The sequence below is a fragment of the Hoplias malabaricus genome, chromosome X2, assembly GCF_029633855.1.
Source record: "Hoplias malabaricus isolate fHopMal1 chromosome X2, fHopMal1.hap1, whole genome shotgun sequence".
Classification (NCBI taxonomy): Eukaryota; Metazoa; Chordata; class Actinopteri; order Characiformes; family Erythrinidae; genus Hoplias; species Hoplias malabaricus.
Window position 1 is genome coordinate 43,918,487 of NC_089819.1, and position 22,008 is coordinate 43,940,494.

A 22,008-nucleotide genomic window follows, 5' to 3' on the forward strand; every position below is an offset into this window, starting at 1 on the left:
CGGGTAGTTCACAATTGTGATTAAAAAAAATGCTTTTTATAAAATTCAATGTTTTCTCCCCATTCGCTAGCTTCCAAGCCTGCTTGTGTGTTCGAAACTAGTCTAATGTGTTTTACGAAGCCCCAGTATCTGTAAATGAATGAAAAAGCAAACTGGCTCGGTCTGGTAGGCTAGTTTCTCTCTTGAAACTAGTCTAATGTGTTTACAAAGCCCCAGTGTTTGTAAACAAGTGAAAAAACAAATTCTCTCTCTCTCTCATATGACGGAAGCATCTGGAGTTGTTTACTTACTATCCAATCACAGGAGACAACTAACTGCATTACAAAAAGTGCTACAACACTAAAAAGCTCGAGTTACAATTGAGTTTCTGTGGTATGGCTGGGCAATTAATTGAAAATGAATCGACATTCAGAACTTCTAATTGACAATCTTGTCTATATCCGTTATATTGATAATTTTTGTTTTGTTATGTCCCAGCTGTGTGTTCATGTACTGTCCCTTTAAAACCACACAACCAAGCTGTAGTCATGCAATTCTGCCCCCATCTGTCACATGGAAGCACCCTAAACGCAGAGGCCACAAAGTGACTCGAGCAGCTCGTACCAAAGAAAAACAGTGTTTGTGGTTTGGACATGCTGTGTTTTGACTATAATTAAGATGACACTGAACGCTGAGAAAAAAAAAACAGAAAACCTTTCAGTGACCAAAGCACAATCACACACCAAATGTATACAGTGTTCAAAAAACACTGGGAACAAGCTCCCAGCAATATTAGAAAAAAAAACATCCCATAATTTAGACTGGAGCATATTTACAGTACAAGTCTCGCCACTGAACGAGGGTCAAAAATACAAAAACAAAACAATCATTAATTAATCGTAATCGCAGTAAAATGTACATTTAATTGTGATATTGATTTGCGCTCATATCGCCCAGCACTATTGTGTGGTATTTCAGTCAGTGAATAAAAACTTACAGAAAACTCAAACTTCAGCCACAAACAAACATCAATCGTTATTTTCCCTCAAACACACCATTCCACCTAAAAAGACGTGGAGCTTAGAGCTGCGCTTCCCCACAATCCTAGATGTTCCCTTTAACTCATTGTCCATAATGTGGTTTGTTCTGCTCTGAACTAAAGATCTGTGTCATATTACAGTTGTTTCAATGTGTCTTTTTCATTATATCTTATCTCCAGTTGGCATTTACACAGCATGCTTTCTGAGAGTGCATATTTTCCTCTGTATGAAAACAGCTATTATCAGGTGCAGTGAGGGCTGTATGAAGACTGAGGGAAGATATGGAGGGAGGTGAAGAGAGAAAGATACAGAGAGAGGGAAAGGTGGAGAGTGAGTGATCTATACACAGAGAGCAGATGGTCTGGTGTGTCAGTGAGCAAACAGTATCACACTGCAGGTCCTGTGTTATTGCTCAATTGGACAGTGTTGCTCAATGCGCTAACTCAATATCTCTCTAGCACATGCTTGTATACACACACTCCCACACAATGTAATTTGGCAAACCTGTCAGTCAATTTACAATTCATTACTGTTTCATAAATATATCTTTTCCTTTTTCCAGCCTAGGAAGTGACCTCTTTACCAAGTATCAAATGAGAACAACAGGTAAATTTGAGGTTACCATAATATCCAATGTATCCTTCTGTGGGCTTTATGAACCTAGCTACAGTTGTTTTCAGATACACTGTGTCACGACCCCACTGAGAGGAAATCATTACATTTCAGACGAAATCGCTTATTTCAGGTAATTGGAAGTGACTAAAACGGCATTCAGTTTATCATAAAGTAGTCAGTTATACTAGGTGAACTAATGTCTTATAGGAAAGACAGGCTTAGCGTCCACTGTTACCCTGCGGTCTTAATAAAATTGTAAACTGTGGAGGAGAAAGCAGCAAAGTCTTTGCCTTTCCGACTGTTAGGAATGAGCATTTATATGCCTCTCACGTCTGCTGTGTTTAAGTATTTTTCCACTGTGCTGATTGGTGGCCGTTTTGGCTCTCTGCTTGCCCTGTGTGGTTGGGCTGGGGCAGTCACAGCTGTTTAGAAGTTGGGAGAGGGAGGGAGGGTAAGAGTGGGAGTGAAGGAGGGATGCGGTCAGGCCTCAAGCCCCAAATTAACTTCAGCGTTTTTTTTATTTTACATTTTCCTCATTTTTGTCTTAGTGTTAAACAGTTAAAAGTAGGAGTGATGAATGAATCACGATAGCTATTTTTGTAAACAACTTTTAACATTAAACACGTGTATATCCATTTTGTAAAGGAGACAGATCCATTAAAAAGGAGCATGTAAACAACAATCAGTGTTTAGGAACTTGATCATCTGTAGAGTAACTTGTGAATAACTAAATCATTTTTCTTTGCATGTAAATAAAATACACTGGTTTTATTGCAGTTTTATTAAACTCAGTACTAATTTTCCATTCCAAATTTGCAAACCTCAGAAACAAATCACTTGTATATTCCCCACAGAAAAGCATGAAATAAAATGGAATGTTCTGGTGCATCTGCACATGAACTTTATTTCACCTTACCCAGTGCCAAGCTTGGGATAGCCTACATTGTATGGAACTGTGGAACTGAATTCTAAGAGTGATAACACCTAAGTATCACCAGCTGATATATGGGGTTTTGAATCCATGATGACCAACCTTCAACATTTATTTAAGTGATAAATATTCAAAGAAAACATTTGCAGTGTTTTCACTGAAAAACCTAACTGCATGTAAATATCAATATAAAAAAAACAACTGGACCAAGTATAAAATGAGCATCCGCCGAAGGATGGGTCGTGGTTCACTACCTTGTGCCAAACTTCATAAGAGAATTGTCAAATAGGTCAAAGACAACATTTCTCAGTGCAAGATTGAACACAAATTTAAGTCTTTCACCATCTAAATTTTATTTGCAAACAGCAAGAATGGGGGAAAATGACACTTAAGCAATTAGAATTATAAATTTTAAATATTTTATAAGTTAAATTAAAAGAAAAGGTGATGTGAGTCAGTGTTAAACATCCCTCTGCCCCAGCTTTTTAAACATTTTTGAGTGTGTAGCAGGCATTAATATATTGTTATCAAACTGAATAAAAATCTTCTTTATCCTTCCGTCAGTTAAATATGTGTTCAAGTGAATTAACAGATTTCAGTTTTTATTGCAATTTTAGAAAGTGTCCCAACTTTTCTGGAATCGGGTTTTGTAAAGGCCAGATTATGTGGCAGCTTTTATAGACTTGCACAGCAGATCCACAAAGCTCTACGAAGACCAGCAGCTTGTAGGGTGTTGCTCAACCTCAGTGCTGACAGGGAATACAGCTGTCTGATATGACGCTTCCTTTATCTGTGAAATGTAGCATTAGTCATGGTTTAATGAACTGTACTGTAATGTTGCAGTTTTTATATATACTTGATTAAACTGTCTTCTGTTTTGAACTAAATAAAGAGAGAGAGAGAGAGAGAGAGAGAGAGAGAGAGAGAGAGAGAGAGAGTGTGTGTGGGTGGGTGGGTGCACACTTCTGGTGAGAGCATGAGGGACATTTCCGAACAGGCACACGCCACTAGCAGGCTTCAGCCTCACTTCCTGTGTTCATCATAAATAAAAGGAATGATTAGTAAAGCAAGGTCAGCTAGCATCTCGCTAACCATATCAGTTCTTTCTTTCTGTATACTTTCTTTCATTCTGTAGTTTTTATTTATTCATAGTAAATTTTTTTTTACTTTTTTCAGTGTCTGGAACATTATTTTTTGGGCACTGTGCATTTTCTCTTAAGGGCACTTTTGAAAGAAATATTTTTCTTTTCAAAAAATGTGGTTCATGTTTAGTCTACCATACTGTGTAAAGTCCCTATAATTATAATTTAGGCCTTAATTTACATGTTGTAGCTCTCATGCAACTGGTTGAGAGTGGCATGCAATATAATATTCATACTACTTGACAGATTGAAACAACAATTTGCATGCAGCACATTAATTACTAGTTAACCAAATTAGTAATAGAAATCTCTGATTAATTACACGTTTCCTGCTATAAAAGTCATATGCAAGGTGGTGTTTGTGCTTGCTGTAATTGCAGTCACCTATTTATAATTATATTCAATTTATGTAATTTTTTTAACTGAGGTTTAAATTGCATAAAATCAGGATGGTTTCCATTTGAATCTGTTTATATTTTTGTTGTTGTTTTTGTTGTTCATTTATCTACAAAAATCTGTAAGTTGTGTTGATGCCATATTGCATCAATGTGTTTTCGTTGGGTGTTTCATAAAAAGCATTAAACCCCTTGTAACTGTGGTGGCAGAGTTGCAGGATGTTTTACATTATGCAACTCATTGGAGCATTTGATACATGTGTCCAGTCTTAAGCAACCAGTTTCACCATTTAAAGACTTTGAGAAGCAGAATAGAATAGATTTGTAATACTATTTTTAATATGGAGAACTAAAGGTCAAGAACGGTTAGCCCATGAACGTTTTAAATTATATTTAGCTTTTTTCTTTTCCACCCAATCATTTGTTGTCTCTAATTCCACCTCACAATAGCCTCTACCACACATGATACCACCCAGCACTGGAGTTCACAAACACATGCGTTCTCCTAGGCAAGTCTTGTCAGCCTCAAACTCTTTTCAGACTGTCTCTAATGTAACAAAAGCGGACATACCAACATGTCGGAGGAGATCACAGATTGTCAAGATTTTCGTGCTGGCTGGCACCTTACCATGTAATTTGGGGAGGTCAGTGCTTAGACCGTTCAGCCCCTCATGAACTTATGCACAGTTAAATATCAGCTGACACTAGAAACTATTATGATAGAGTGTAATCTTTGTGTCCAAACATTTGGGGGGGGGTGTCCCTGTATCAGTCTGTCATTGTGTTACATGGTGCCTTATTTCAAAGCCTTCTGTTCTAAGGCTGAACTGAGATCAGTAGGAGGAGCGTGTTGGAGTAACATGCAGCTGTGTGTTGGCTGTCTGGGCGTTGTCTATGGCAGGCTATCCGATTATTCCAATAAAGACTTCAAAGAGTGCAGAGCCTGGATTAATCTACAAGGCATCATTACCACACCCGGGACTCTGAGGGAGAAATTGCGATGTAAGAGGTATTAGTGCAGTGAAGGGAGATGAAAGGGCAAGAAGTAAAGAAGTGTGAAAATTGAATTGTTTTTTATCAGGTTATGGAGTAAATTTGGAGTTGGTTCACCAATGGAATGGCACTGGTCAGCCTTTAACAACACATACCACAGTAACATCACATGGAAAACTGGGAAATTTACAATTATGACCAGTGGAATTTGTGCACTGAAATACCCTGCCCCCCCTCCTCCCTTCTCTCAGTCTCTGATGTATCAGTGGGTTAGATGTGCTCCTTTTGATTTTACACAGCTGCTTTGAATTGACACATACTAAACTATTTTAGTTTGCTTTCATGAGTCAGAGCTGGACAATATATTGTATTATAATTCTTATTGTATTTTTTGGCCTCTGGTGATCATTGAAGTCCTGTATTATTTGCTTTCTCTTACGGAACACACCTGAAACGTTGAAGTGTTTGAGGTTACAATAGCACTATTCATCTAAAAATGTAGATATTTTCACTGAAAATGCTGTGACCTTGCTGATCAGCCTTGAATATAGCTAATCAGAGATTTGTGAGCATGATGAGTCACATGCATTCATGAGCTGCATTCATTTTTACCCATATTGTGCCTCTTGATCTCATGCGCATTTTCATGTATGTGATGTATATGGATTTGAAAATATGCAGACTGACCCTCACTAACTTATTAATACCAGATTAATAAACATTTTTTATGAACAAAAAGGTAATTTGTGTTTTGTAGAGAGGATTTGACAAATTCTTCATGGCTGCAACCCACATACTCAGCTCTACTGCTCATCCCACAAATGCATGTTCCTTATAAATGTGGCACCATTTAAAAGGGAAATTAAGAGGCTTATTAACAACGGTATATGATTTATTGCCAAGAAGCATTTTTACAACAAAGAAATAATCTATCAAACACAAATTTGCTTACTTTTTGTGCTATGTTCATAAAGTCATTCATTCATTATCTGTAAGCGCTTATCCAGTTCAGGGTCGCTGTGGGTTCAGAGCCTACCTAGAATCATTGGGCACAAGGCGGGAATACACCCTGGAGGGGGCGCCAGTCCTTCACAGGGCAACACACACTCACTCACACACACCTACAGACACTTTTTTTTAAGTCGCCAATCCACCTACCAACGTGTTTTGGTAGTTTTTTGAACTGTGGGAGGAAACCGGAGCACCTTAAGGAAACCCACGCGGACACGGGGAGAACACACCAAACTCCTCACAGACAGTCACCTGGAGCAGGATTTGAACCCACAACCCCCAGGTCCCTGGAGCTGTGACTGCGACACTAACCTGCTGCGCCACCGTGCCGCCCTCCATAAAGTCATATGAATTTCATATATGCTGCTTAAAGGGGCAAATGCATGACACACATTTTTTTTTTGCTTGAACAACAAATGCTTGCATGACCACTCTGAGAAGTGAAATACAGTTTCAGGGATAAAGTTTTGAGAACTCATGAGAAAAATGAAAGTGGAGACATATCCATGCATTTGAGGTCTCAACACTTTTGATCAGAGGTGGGTGTAAGAGTCTTAATCCATGATTAAGTATAATATTTTTTGCATTTTGTTTCCTACAACAGTCCAAAAACACATGTTGCTAGGTGGATTTACTGTGTTAAATTACTCACATTTGGGAGTCAGTGTGAGTGTGTGATGCCCTTCATGGGCAGACGGCCTGTCCAGGGTGTGTTCCTGTCTCGCACCAAGTGGGTGGGTCCGGCTATGCTCTGGAGACACAGCGGCCCTCATCAGGATGAAATGTGTGAACAAGATAACTAAACGGTTGAATTAATTAATAAATGAATGTACTTCAGTAATTTTAACCAAATAATGTCTGTCTCTGCTTTTGTGAACTGTAGATATACAACATGTACATTTTCATTTAAAGAAAACCACAATCCCGAAGTGTGGATTTAAATACTTTGACACAGTTGTGACTTTTTGCCTTAACACTCAATGTTCATTGCTTACCATTGAGCCATGATACAGTTTGTTACTGTACCACTGACCCACACAACCACATTGCTCACCATTATGGCACTGTTTGTTTAGCCAGGGTTGTAGAGTGGTCAAACGTGACTCATGCATGAATCAGACGTCCAGCTCGTTGGTGAACCTTGCTGGCTGGTACTGGTGCAAACTCTCAAGCACAGACTTTGTGGCTATGTGTAGGGAATGAGAATACAACAGAGAAGATGCACATGATGATGATGTTACAAAAATGGACCTGGTCGGCATTGATGGATCAATTCTTGAAATTAAGCAAATAACTTCAGTGAGGTAAAAAAAATACATTCACATGTATTGTGTTATTTGTACTTTTCTTTTGTTGTTTTAGTGTGTGGTCATTTTGTCTACAGCAGAATTTTATGCTGTGTATATATAGTTCATGGTTCAGTGGGGCTTGAGTGGATTGTGTTGAGAGATACCAGGAATCAATGATGGCAGAAGCCAGTAATCGTGAGCCAGATTTTTTCTCTTTCCCTGGTTGATTGCTTTGCATTCAGATGGAAAGGCCATTCAGACAAAGCAGTGCGGTTACTGCTATTCAACTGTAGTTGGAGAGACGCTCTCTCTCTCTCTCTCTCTCTCATCCACTGTTTTTTCCTTTGCCATAGTAACTTTAGAATAGCAGTATAAAAGCGGCTCCTTGGCCTCGGTGCTATAAAAGCTTCATGTCGTCTGGCAGCCACAAAATGCCAGTGCACTGCTGTATATGGCTTTTTACTCTTCCCACCCCCCCCCCCCCCCACCCCCCTTCACCTCTTCTTGATCTCTCTTTCTCTTTCTCCTTTGTAAATATTTTGTCTCTTATTTTCTTTTCCTTTCACCTCTCCACTTATTTCTTTCTCTTTTTCCATATTGCTGTCCCTCGTTAATTTTTCCTGAATTACCTCTCAGACTCACCCTTTTTATAACTTATCTTGCTTTTTTTTAATTTTTTGTAGTCTTCTTTAACTTTCCTTTTTTTTCCATTTCTTTCAATCTATCTTTACCTCTGTTGACCCCCCCCCCCCCTTTCTGTATAATTTTTATATTCTTTGCCATTTTGGTAGACGCATCAGTCTCTTCCTTTTGGAATAATTCATTTTAATGCAGTTATCACTGCACTACCCATTTATTTCTCTCTCAGTCGTGATGTACACTTATTTCAAAGAGCATCTGTTGGGCTTAGTTGTTTAAGACTCACAGACTGCTCAGTATTGAAAAGCTCAGAGAACACACGGTAAAAGGACACTAGAAATAGCTTCCTTAAGTTGTAATCGTCTGTCTTTGACATTTTGTGGCTTTGAGTCATGTTCCGAACTTTGCACACAGATACGTCAGCTCGACAGGATGTGCTGCAGCTCCTTTAAAACCTTTAGGTCTTTAGAAGGAGCTACTGTTAAAATCTCAGGGATTTTGTCGGTCCTTCAGGACGGTGGTTTGGTATGTCCCTCATTTTTATCAGATGATGTGAAGGTTGTGTTTACACTGTCTCTGACATGAGCTACTGTTTACACTCAACCTATAAACTACATCTGCCTCTCAGACATTAATATCCAGCAATGAGAGACAGACCTTTGAACCATCTCCTCTTCTACCCTATCTCCCTCCTCATTCACATTCTCTCTTCCTCGCTCTCTCATTTTCTGTTGTTGACTGTGTTCATCCATTCGAATAAGCATGCAGTCTTGTGATGAGGTCGGTTATTCAGGTCACTGACATAGCCAACAATTTCCGTCTGAACACAGGGCATACACTGTAGCTGGAGTGGTTTGTAGGCTTTGTTTTTAGTGTGACCCGCTGAAAACATATTTCATGAATCTTCATTTAGCATTAATTTTTCGTGTAAATTTTGCTTGTTTCACACAGTAGATGGAGGAACAGGGGTCTGTGTTTAAAAAAAAAAACCAAACACCTTGACCTGACCCTGGGGAATTTATATGCTGCGCAAAGCAAAGAAGTATTAGTATAGTGTAGCACACAGTACCAGCAAACATTGATTAGTCCACATTGCAGGGTCCACTGCAATGTAAATACTATGACCGTGTGTAGTGGCAAATATTCTATTAATCATGCCAACCCAAGCAACTGCAGTGTTTGGACATCATTGTTTGTAAGTGGTCATTAGTAGTCAACAACTCACTCAAACATATCTCCTACTAATTTATTTATTTTAATAATGTTTTCAATTGAATAGAAAGGTGGAGTGAGTTGATTGATAGAATGTTAGATGCAACTATAGGTTATTTCTCTCAGCAAACCTGAGTTCTGTCTAATTAATTGACTAGTGAAGTAGAACATATACTTACATCATGGAAGCACTAGTTTAAAATTCCATCTACACACTTTTAATGACATCAGCTTTCCCGGCTAGTGATTGCAGTTTGTGCTGCTACAGTGCAAACATTCAGTTATGTTTAAAATACATCCCTTTTTAAAAGTATTGCTCTGCCTCTGGTAACACAACTCCGCAGCCTGCCAACGTTATGAATTTTCAGACTTAAAAAGTCTGAAATAGACTAAATCTACACTCCACACATTCACTCTATTTTAAGTGTACTTGAGAAAGACTGTGAAACCTGTTTTAGGAAACAAATGTGTGCTGCCCTTTAATATCATTCTGGTGCTGAACTATTGATTTTATTTTTAATAGTTGTTGTGTTTTTATGGCTTTTGTAATTATTGTATAACCTAATGTGACGTTATAATTGTTAGATTATACTTCCATTTGGTGTATTCTCTGTGGTGAAAAATCCTAACTGGAAATTTGAATATTACTTGAATGTGGGTGCTGTTTAGTCAAAGATTCCACTGCACCTGCTGCCGGAGTGAAATACTAGCAAAGTCCTGGAACTGAGACTTAAACGAGATCTCCATTTCTTTTCTGTTGGCAGGAATGTGGATCTCAATGGGGGCTTTGTGGCCATTCACATCTGCTGCAGGGCTAGAAACAGACAGGCTATAGTGAGGTTCATGATTACCTTTTCCAGCCAGAGTCATCATCTGCCTTTGGTTTACGGACAGCTAATGTATTAAAGCTTGTTGTTTATTTGAGTGAGTCTAAAATCAGTTAACATTTCTGTGGTAGTACTATGTCTATGCCTATGATCTTCATAAGAGAGATTGATTCCTATGCTGTATATGGTTCTGTATAATGACTTTTGAAAAAATGATCTCGAAAGCAAAACAAACACTTCCTTGAAAGCTCCACCACATCTCAAATTCATGCACACACATGAGTCCAGAGCATTTTCTGGCTGAGGGTAACCCTCAATAACAATAAGAATTTTTAATCACTACTAAAATAGAGCTGTAAACTGTTGCTAAAATAACTGCTGCTAAGTAAACTAGTTGTGATTATCTATCACAAACATTCACAAATGAGACAAAACAGTAATGACCCATTTCTGTGAAACAGCAAAAGCAAGTCCCAGCTATTGGAATAAACATCCTCCCCATCATTTCTTAGCCTTTCAACCTTTAGAGGTCTTTTTTTTTTTTTTTTTTCTTTGGACCGTGGGAGGAAACCCGTGTGGAAGCACACCAAACTCCTCAAAGACAGTCATCTGGAGCAGGACTTGAACCCACAACCTGCAGGTCCCTGGGGCTGTGTGACTGCGACACTACCTGCTGCACCACCGTGCCACCCTAAATTCTTTACAGCACCTTTTAAAGCCAAGATACTTGTTTATATGTATTCTATCGTCAAATTTTCTCTTTTTTTTGTCTGCATCCGTAATAAATTTTTAATTTTGACAGAAATGATGTAAAGCAGGAAAACAACAGAGTTTTCTTTTTCTGCATTTTCCTAAGTTGTAATAGACGCAAGGCACTGTGCATTGTACTAAAACTGTGAATACATGGAAGCCTCATCTAGGCGCCTGTTAAATAAAGCAGTTGGTCAGTGTTATTAAAGCACTGACTGTATCAATCTTGATGTAATGTATTCCGATAACGATATTACATCATTATATCACCCAGCCCTGCTTCCCACTCAGATAAGAGTTCTCAGAAGTTAAGACATTTATAGATTACATTTCAGATAATCTATCACAAACCCACAGTGAGTGCTGAATATTTTGGGTCTGTGTGTGTGTGTGTGTGTGTTTATTGTTAGGTGGTACTGTATCTGACTCTCTTTCAGTGCTCTTGTGGATTAAAATATTGAATATATCATACATGTTTATGGTTGTCAGTGCTTCTGTTTTGGAACATGTGTCTGTTCTTAGAAGCTCACTCCTGCATTTAAGTAAAACCTCTCTCTGTGTATTATCGTTCAATCACTCTAAATCCTCTTTATAAAGTGTGTCATTATTCTTTCCTCTCTGTGTGCTGGCTGATTGAGACTGTGTTGGAGGTGGATTGGATTACATAAGAAAAAGGGAGAGAGAGTGTGTGTGTGTGTGTGTGCGTGCGCTGCTCTGCGTATCAGACTATTATAGACTTGGCTTTAGTTCCCATAGTGAATGCAGTACTGAAAGAGCTGGAAAGCTACTGTGTGTGTGTGTGTGTGTGGCTAATACTCCCCCTCTCTTGTTCTCTCCTTCTCTCGCTGTCTATTTATCATTTGGCCATTTGTTTGGATCCTGCTCTAATTAGTCAATCTGACAATGTTCATGGCTGTAGTCCATAGCTGATTCTGCAACATCTCAGCAGCATTCACTACAAATAAATATCATCCAAGCATTCAGCGTGGGAACTGTTACATATTGTTGCTATTCAACAATAAAACACTCAGCTCCATAATAGTAACTTGAAAAATACAGAATAAACTTTAGATGTAGAAAGCTTTCATTTTAAAGTAATTTTCTACTTATCAAAAGTGTTCACACATTGTAAAAATTGTGTTAAAAGTATGTTGAAGAGTTGTACTATGATATTTCTGTAGGCTTTCTATTATTTTGTTCAGTTGTAACTGTATAAGTGCTATGAAGCAGTGCTTTAGGGTTGATCGACGTTCCATTGGGTGTGTTTGCTATATTTGCTGCCTATTCAAGTATTCATCATTTTTGTTCAGTGTCTTGTGTGTTTTTGCTGGGGTATGTGTACAGGAGTGGGGGGAAACGAGGGAAGCACAGGGGTAGATGGAGATGGAGACATTTTACGACCTTCTGACAAAAGCAAGTCTTGAAAGAGAGAGAAAAGAACAGCCCTGCTCCGCCTCTCTCAGCACACTAATTCATTCTCTCGCTTTCTCTTTCAGGAATTTCTGAATCCTGGAGGTATCCTTGACGACCATCCTGACCTTCCTCATCCTTCATTGTTCCCACCTCCGACTCTGCAACCTCCAAAACTCTGCGTTCCAGCTCTGAGAAGTGCTCTGCCCTTTCTCTGATCACTATCGCCGAAAGAGGAGGAGAGAAAAGAACAAATAAGACCAGAGGAAAAGACTTTCAAAAAAGAAGAGTGACTGAGAGTAACAGGCAGAATGCCTCCCAGAGGAAAGGGGAAGACTCAGAGGTAGTGTAGTGGAACATCGTAGGCTCGTGTGCACACACATGTGCAGCGTTTCTATGGCAATAATTACATATCCGCACCCTTGCTGAGGAGAGGTGGTGTTTTCTGCACTGATTGATTGCTGCGCTGTGGTTGGTCAGGATGCCGGCCAAAGGGAAGTACCTGCTGAATGAGCAGAAGCTGAAACAGGAAGCGCTCTACAGAAAGTTCTCTTGTATCAGCCAATACCAGCCTCTGGTTCTTCTGCTCGGACTGAGTGTGATCACCTGTGCCACACTCCTTGTACTGTTTTTTAGCCTGAAACTGGTGAGAGAATGCACAAACATACATGCATACAACTACATTCTCACTGTCAAAAGCAAAGAGTCGAGCATCCCCACTCAAGTAATTAATACACGTTTGGTTGATGTTCTAAGTGGGAAGAAGTAAACACATCCTCTATAAGTACTTACATCTGGCAGTATCACATTTTATTGCACTTTCAACTGACAACATATTTATTAAATATTGGCAAATTATATATAGATACAGTGATTATTGTATTTTTATTTGAGGTAGTAAATTGTATGTGGAATCTGTGTGTGCAGTTGAAATTGTGACTGAATTTGCAGTATATATGATAAACGTGTTCCAATGATTGGACTTTTGCCTTTTATTTATTATTATTATTATTAGGAGCAGGACGTGTTGCGCTCTTTAGTGCATCACATGCTTCCTCAATGTGACCACCCTTTAAAAACTATAAAAAGGCACGGTGGTGCAACAGGTAGTGTTAAGCCTCTTTCACATCTGAACTCTTGAGAAACTCTGGAGTACTGGACCGGAGATGTCCTGAAGTGGTCCTTTCACACATGCACAGCACAGTATTCTCGCAGCAGGATATTGCTATAGGTGCAGGGTAAACTCAAGAACATTAGCAGCTTTGGTCTCACAAGCGCTGACTCTGACCCAGAGCCTTTACTGGGGACCTCAGCTCCTCACAAACAGCTTCTCTGGGTAAACCTGGGGAAACCTTATCAGTTTCAGCAGCGATTATGCTGCGTCAATGTTATGTTGCATTAAATGGGAATGAGCCTCAGCTGTCTTTAGTGTGAGAGCCCAGGAGTGAAGAGCATGGAGCAGAAGCTTTGGATTTTAGACTTTTTAATTGTGTTCTCTTTCTTCTCCATTCCTGAAGTATTTAATCAGTTCATATTTGTCCAGGCTCATTGAGTTTCATTTTGCTCCATTTAACCTCAACTTTGCACTCTCGCATAATGTGCGTCTAGCACTGTTATTGGAGATACTCAGCAGAGGTGTCAGGACAGTCCTAAAATGCCTGCACCCTACATAAGAAATGACACAAAAGCCAGTTTTGTTCCATGTTTACTGGCTATGCCATCCCACAAAAACAAACAAAAAAAAAAAAAAAAACAGATTGTGTTTTATTTCATGATTTGTGGGTTGATAGGCACTTTAGATCTCCAAGGTAATGAATCATCTATTTATAGATGAAGTTTTGTTTCACGGATGTAGTTTCACGGAGTTGTTTGCGTGAAATTCACCTTTTACAGCTCTTCATATTTTTGGTGAATGAGAAGATATTTAAGGATATAAAATATTCTCATTCCATGTTATACATTTAGGTCCATCTAAACGCATGTTGCTGAATTAAGAAATTAATTCTTGATTAAAAAAATATATTTTTGCTATTGCAATATATTTAAGATATTATATGAAAGAGTAAATAAGTGTATTTGGTTAACTGTTTCAGCACCAGTTCTTTATTTTTGTACATTGTTGTATGACAATTTAATTACTAACAATATTAATATTGAATAAATTATACATAAAAGACAATTGCCCTGTTACACAGGAAGCATGTTCAGTCAATTATAAATAAATTCATTCATTCATTCATTATCTGTAACCGCTTATCCAATTCAGGGTCGCGGTGGGTCCAAAGCCTACCTGGAATCATTGGGCGCAAGGGAGGAATACACCCTGGAGAGGGCGCCAGTCCTTCACAGGGCAACACAGACACATTCACGGACACTTTTGAGTCGCCAATCCACCTACCAATGTGTGTTTTTGGACTGTGGGAGGAAACCGGAGCACCCGGAGGAAACCCACATGGATACGGGGAGAACACACCAACTCCTCACAGTCAGTCACCTGGAGTGGGAATCGAACACACAACCTCCAGGCCCCTAGAGCTGTCTGACTGCAACATTACCTGCTGTGCCACCGTGCCACCCTAGAAATAAATTGCTTTCCTAAAAACAACTTAAGATCAAACAGTCCAATCTAATTATAAAAGAGAGGATTCTTGGGTACAATCTTTAAGACAGTTAGGCATGTACAATAAAATTGAGATTGAAATTGCGATGATTTAGGTTGGACTGGTGGTATGCCTAGGGTGTTTTCCTGCCTTGCACCCAATGACCCCATGTGTGCTCTGGACTCATAGCAACATAGATAAGGGGGAAGAGGATATAGAAACTCAATACCAGACTCCAAAATGTGCCTTGTTTCTTCTTTTTCTTTTTGTGTTGTCAACAGTAGGACCCTTTTGCATCTAGTGTACTGTTCTGAGTAACAGGGTGTGGTGACTGTTTTCAGTAAATAGAATTTGGACATCGCTGATATGTAAACTGCTTCACTGGGCTCCTGATTTTAAGTGTTAAAGTATTGAAGTAATAGTGCAGATTATTTCACGACTAGGCTTAAGACATTTACTATGTAATGTGATAATCATATGAAAAATGTTTTTTCTGAAAAAGTTTGTATATATTACTGCCGATACAAGCTATTGTTTTGTGACAGGTTTTCTTTCCAGTGTTTGTTTACATAGAGAGAATGAATGGAAGCCCCAGATCATTTAACAGGAAGTGATGATGTTTAAAGTGTTATGATTGGCAGGTTCTGGTGTGGCTATCAGTTTGTCTTTCAAAGGCAATTTCCTACTATTGTATTTTAACTGTGCATTCTTTTTTTCATCTCATTGTTACCGAGCAAGCAGTGTCTTTAAGCGCACACACTTAGCCATATTCCAGTGGATTTTTAGGTTAAACTTCAATGGGGCCACCACATATGTACAGGTGCCAATTAAATGCCTTCAAATTTAGACCTCCTTCATTCTAATATCAAACATTACATTTGTTATGAAGACAAAAAACTTTAATATTCAACGACTTCTTCTTGGGAGTAAGAGATATTTCTTCAGAATTCTTTGGCAGGGATCAAATTTTCAAAAAGCTTTTCCATCCCATACAGTTCATGTGAGAGGCCCATTCAGAATGGCATATTTTGGTAGCATGGTGGTGAGTGACAGCTGAAGGTCACTTAAAAGGCCAGTCATATTTTTTACTGGGGTCATTGCTTTTGTGGTCCCACCCTTGGATCCCTGACCACTTTTCCTTTCTTCCTTTAAAAAAAGCAGTAGGCGATGGACTGAAGCCCACTATGCATATTTACACTCCTTGAGCTTGTGTTAATGCTTTTGTTCATCTCTCGCATTCTCCAGTTAAGTGATACACCGTCTGTTTGAACTTTCTTAACCCTGTCTTACTCAGAGCCTACTGGCCGTGGGAGGAAAAGCGTCAGCCCATCAGAGAGAGAGAGAGGGAGAGAACGAGTGTGTGTGTGTAAATGCTTAACTGCTCTTCTCACTAGTAACCCTTTGTAGGAGGATGGAATCTGTGTATAATAAAACATGCGTCCGTTCTTCAGTTAAAGCACTTCACTCTGGCAAAAGCTGGGAGTTCATGGAGTGAGCATATTGAGTGCTTGGACTGTTTTAAATAAATGGAAAGCTCCATTAAGTTCCATGGCATACTGGACCACACATAGTGAGATGTTCTAGGGTCCAGCCTTATATAGCTTTATATAAGGGCCATCTCCATGTAGTAAAAAAACAATGCAAACTATGCCCAGGTCAGACATGTGTTACTGAGACTGTGTGGTCTTTGATTTAATTAAAGATGGAGCTAAAACCTATTATTAGGGCCGACCATTGAGCCAAAGCTAAGTGTGTGGTCTTTATGACTAGCATTTAATGTCAGTTATCACTAGTTTTATATAACGTAGGTCAGATCAAAATATTTTACTCTCCTCAGAGAGTTCAAAAATTTTGTTTGTCACTGGCAATGCACCATAACCTACATAAAAACAAATATACAACCCTGAAACACTTTTTTTTTTTCTTTACAAAAACAAATTTTTTTAAAAGTACATAACCAAATAATTAATTGTAAACCTAACCGGCCATAATGGGTATAAATTAAATGTGCATTCTAATTGGCTTTTTTCATAAGATATATTTACTATGTGTACATTTTAGGCTTTTTTTAATTCTTTAGCACACTTTGATATGCTCACAAAACTTTCTCAGATTTGAACCTTATACAGTTAAAGCTTGAAATGTTTGTTTGAATGGGATACATTTCCTCTGTTGGAAGAACATAATCATTTAATTCAGGTTAATTGTAAATAGTACTATTTCTGTTTTATAGCACATATTCACACCTGGTTAAGGTTATGAATCTACATTAATGAACTCTTTCTGTGATTGTTTCAGAACACGCATCAACACGTGGAATTTGTGGGAGTAGTGAGCGGGGCTCTGTGTGTGTTCTTGGCCGTGTTTGTGCTGGTGTGTGCTGAGGCCATTACACAGAGATGGACAACGCTGCTGGGTATAGTAGTGTGGGCCACACACCTATCTATGGGCTTCACCTTCATTTTCAGTGCTGACTTGATTAAACCTTGGGACCAGGTAATGCACACACTCTCCCTCTCTGTCTTTCATCTGAAGTCAGATAGCTTTTAATACATTTAACTCTTAACGACAAGAGCTGTACTCTTTATCTCTCAATCGGGCTGGGTGTCATTAGAAAATTTTCAATACCAGTACAATACTTTCTCTACCAAATCAATAGTTTATTAGAGAGAGAGAGAGAGAGAGAGAGAGAGAGAGAGAGAGAGAGAGAGAGAGAGAGAATAATATAATATTCTATGTAAAGATGCCAGATCAATGTAAATGTTTCCAGAACGCATGCACTTCAAGTATGTGAGGTATCGAAAATAGGCATGATTCCTTTTATTCTTTTCAGTACTTGGTAGTATTAAGACATATCTGTGCTGTTTTGGTACAGGATTTCAGTACCCAGCCCTGTGAGGCTGTCATTTGTGCAGTATAAATTCTGTTTTTATAATAAGAGTTCATTTTATTCATACCTAAATTAAATTGACTGAATCAGAATCTGACACTCATTTTCAATCTCTTTCAGGTGCCTTTTTTCCTGTTCATCATCATCACAGTGTTCACCTTGCTTCCATTCCAGATGTGCCATGCTGTTATCATTAGCATCGTCTCATCCTTGTCTCATATTATTGTTCTCAGTCTCTCAGTGTATTTCAGAGACGGAGACAGCCATTACACCGTCTATCAGGTAATGATACGTTGTCAGGGGTCATTCACTTTGGGGGCACTGCTGTGTGAATGGTTTTTTTAAATATGTAGAAAATAGTAAATGAAATAAGTGCAATGAAAAATTAGATTTTGGCAAATGAAGACCTGAGCACTGTGAACAGATCATGGATTGGATCTTCATCCAAGCAATGAAATTACCACTTGTCCTTTTTAGACATTGACTGAATTAATTTCCAGTGAAATATTTAAATTACACCATTTGGATTTAAGTTAATTTCAGAAACAGTGTGGGGTGTGGGAAATCTAATGGAAGGTGGAGGTGGAGCTACATGTGGACAAGCCACATTGCATTTATAGACATTTAAAGGTCACACTTCTCCAGGGTTCTGGGGTTGTGTTCAAACTTCAGTGCGGCTCATTGCCTGTGAGGAGTTCAGTGTGTTCTCCCTATGTCTGCATGGGTTTCCTCTGGGTGCTCCTATTTCAGTCCAAAAACATATAGTATGTTTGTAAATAGTTTGGCTATTCTCAAGTGTCCAAAATAAAAGAAGCAATGCACTACATAGCCAGGATTAGTGACACCACAGTATACACATAAGGCGATATCTGATCATGAGAAATATTAAATATGACTCATATATATGGTAAATATGGTAGGAAGCAATGGCAGGTATTTCAGAAGTTTCTATTAAAGACGGTGGTGCAGCAGGTAGTGTCGCAGTCACACAGCTCCAGGGACCTGGAGGTTGTGGGTTCGATTCCCGCTCCGGGTGACTGTCTGTGAGGAGGTGTGTTCTCCCCGTGTCCGCGTGGGTTTCCTCCGGGTGCTCCGGTTTCCTCCCACAGTCCAAAAACACAGTTTGCAGGTGGACTGGCGACTCGAAAGTGTCCGTAGGTGTGAATGTGTGTGTGTGTCTGTGTTGCCCTGTGAAGGACTGGCGTCCCCTCCAGGGTGTATTCCTGCCTTGCGCCCGATGATTCCAGGTAGGCGGTTACAGATAATATAAGCGGTTACAGATAATGGATGGATGGCTATTAAAACCCAAAGCAAATTCATGTTCTTGTATTGGCATATACTCCATGTAAATGTTTTTCTTTCTCTCACGCTCTTCCTTTTTTTCTCTTTCACCCTCACTAGTTCATTTCCAATGCTGTAGTGTTCCTGTGTGGAGGTGTGGTGGGAATGTTCCATAAGTTTCTGATGGAGAAAGCTCTCAGACAGACCTTCCAGGACACACTTCGCTGCCTTGGCATACGAATGAAACTGGAGATTGAGAAGAGACAGCAGGTGCTTGTTCACATAAAGTACACTCACCCAATCTGTTACACTAAGGAAACCGCTAATGGGTCAAGTGACAGTAATGGATATTTACCACTTATAATGTTTAATAATGAAAGTCCTCAAATGAACTTGTTTTCTCTAGAATGGGAATGAACATAGTTAACACTCTAACTGTAAGGTGTTTTATGCTGTCTTCCATTGGGAGTGTTAGATTTGGACCAAATTCAATATAATCAAGTCATAAGAGACCAGTTAGTGATGCCAGTTCCAGTCTCATTTTGCTCCTTTCAGATGATGTATCTTTGTATGAAATTATATCTATTTAAGAGTCATTACAGTTCTTCCACCTGGTTTAATTTGTTCTGTTGTGGTTTTTAATGATGTTCTTACTCTGGTCAGCAACAGGTTTTTCTCTGCCTTTAAATACATTTTACCCCTTAAAGGGACTCTATTTGGGTTTTTGCACCTTGGCCCCCTAGTGTAATTTATTTTTACAGCACTGTACTGGAATCAGTTGAGAGGGAGAAGGAAGAAGTTGTTTTCTACCTTCTTCCAAAAGTTACAAAATGCTGTTTCTGCAGTGCTGAGCCCAGGGTAGCAAAAACAGAGGCTCTGTTCTCCCTATTACAGGTCAGTGGTGCCTCACAGTGAGTTAAGCTCTGATCTTAAGGTAAACATATTATGTATTGTTCCTTATAACAATACATAATTTAAAGCCTCTCATTGAAAATTGGGTCTTTAGTGCAGCTAATTTTGTTTTCATTTTAATTGGAAACCTTAAGCTGTTGTTTTCTCTCTGTATAAATGTATAAGTAAATACTTGGCGAGGAAATTCTCAGTTGTCTGTTACTGAATTTCCTTCCATGTGTCTTATAGACATATAAATACATATGGTTTGATAGAAACAGCAAACAACTAAAACATATTTAAAGTTTGCACAGAAGTTGAAATGTATATTAGATGAACGAACACAAAAGGGAAGAGATTGGTGACTCTCTTGACTAACTACATGGGAACTTGATCAAGGTATTCATGGACAAAAGAAACTATGAAATCTAAAAAAAAATAGAAAACAGATTTACTTTTAATGTATGTTTATTAAATGCATAGTACAGCAGCTGTATTTCCCTTTTGAGATGATGTTGTATTCTCTTGTTCAGAGCTGATGGACACCCAACCTATTTACATAACGACAATTCAGTTGTTTGCTTGAACTTAATTTAACCGCTGGATGGAAACTTGTGTCTCTTGGCCAAAGAGCCCATTTCTTATAAAAGACAGCAGTAATTACAGAACTAGATTCCTGATGCTGAACCAAATGAGGTTTGACTGTTCTGTTGCCCCTTTTTCGTAAGATGTGGTAGTGTACAAGTAAATTAACATTGTAATATATCTACATAAAACCGTCTGTGTGTGTGCGAGCACAGGTATGTACACGATCCTCAGGAAACTAGAAGCTGAGAGAGTGAAGAAAGGATATCTGCTCCTCTCCCATTACAAACACAGTGTTCAACACTGAGAAGAGAGAGACTGAGAAAGTTGAAGAGGAGTTTAAAAAAAATCTCCTTTATAGGGGAATGGTCACGCATTGTTTGCTATTTAACAGACACAGTGAATGCTCACAGTCAGTAAAGATGGCAAAACAGTGCCAGCAGCAATAGAAAGTATTTTCCAAGAAGAGGATGAAAAGGCGTTTAACACGGTCACTGTCTACAGTCAACGTTTCCAGAAAGATCTATCCTGTAAATAACGATTTATTATTACTTGCTAACTCCATAACTTAAAGGCAGCCAAAACTGCCTGTTTTAAACTCAGCAGCCAAAGAAATACAGCCTGTTCTTTCTATGCTCTCTGCAAAGCCTAACCTTCAAAACACATACCCTGTCTAAACAAAATCCCTTCATTGCTGGTGCTAATTCTGGGTGATTTTATACTTCTGCAAAGATAAACATTAAGGAAGTTCCCTGCTAGAACATCTAGTCCTTATTCCGATGGGGAATTACAAACAGGCCAAAGCACAAAGAAAAATATTAAAAACAGTAACACCCACCCCCCTATTTTTGTTTGAAAACAAGCCAGTGTAAATAAATAAATAAAGTGAGCTCTAAGCTCTGCACGTCCAGGCTTCCCTATAAACATCTTAGTTTAAGGATCCCTGTGTTGTCTGACCAGATGACTACTCCCATTTAATGCAGTCTGTGTGCACCCCAGATTTAGCTCCACATTTCCTGATGTTGATATATTTGTTTGTGTGTTTATCAGGAAAATCTGCTGCAGTCAGTACTGCCGGTGTACATCTCTATGGAGATGAAGCTGGCCATAATGGAGCGTTGTAAATGTAAAGATAAGGAGGCGCAGCAGCGGCTAGTCAAAGACAATAACTTCCACAGTCTCTACGTAAAGAGGCACGAGAATGTCAGGTAAACCCGTACACACACAAACATACACCGCCTACATCAAAACACAATGGCTTCATTATCTTGATTGATCTGAACACGTAGTGTTTACTATGTGTTTATGCCTCTGCCAGGACCTGTGAAGTGAAGCTGAGTAGCTTTTTTTATTTAAGGAAATGAAAGCTGTGTATGTGTGACACATTCTTGTCTCAGTTGAACTCTTGTGTTTTGTGGAGGATGACGCTCTGTAGTTTTACTTCTTAAACACATTCTCATTCAGTTTGACTGGCCTAGTGTCTCGCTTCATAAAAAGCTTTTCATGAACCTCATTAGTAGCCAGTGGT

The 22,008-nt window shown here is 38.9% G+C and overlaps 1 protein-coding gene across 5 annotated transcripts in view; it reads left to right on the forward strand.

Annotated features, from left to right (window-relative positions):
• The window catches only part of LOC136676815 (adenylate cyclase type 2-like), a 66,056-nt gene that overhangs the window by 25,828 nt on the left and 18,220 nt on the right, over nt 1-22,008 (forward strand). For all 5 annotated transcript variants that reach the window (XM_066654050.1, XM_066654051.1, XM_066654053.1 and 2 more), the window contains exons 2-6: nt 12,320-12,879; nt 17,132-17,329; nt 17,844-18,005; nt 19,125-19,274; nt 21,531-21,688. In XM_066654050.1, coding sequence (XP_066510147.1) covers nt 12,715-12,879; nt 17,132-17,329; nt 17,844-18,005; nt 19,125-19,274; nt 21,531-21,688 — 833 coding nt within the window. In that variant the 5' untranslated portion in view covers nt 12,320-12,714. The remainder of the gene's footprint in view (nt 1-12,319; nt 12,880-17,131; nt 17,330-17,843; nt 18,006-19,124; nt 19,275-21,530; nt 21,689-22,008) is intronic.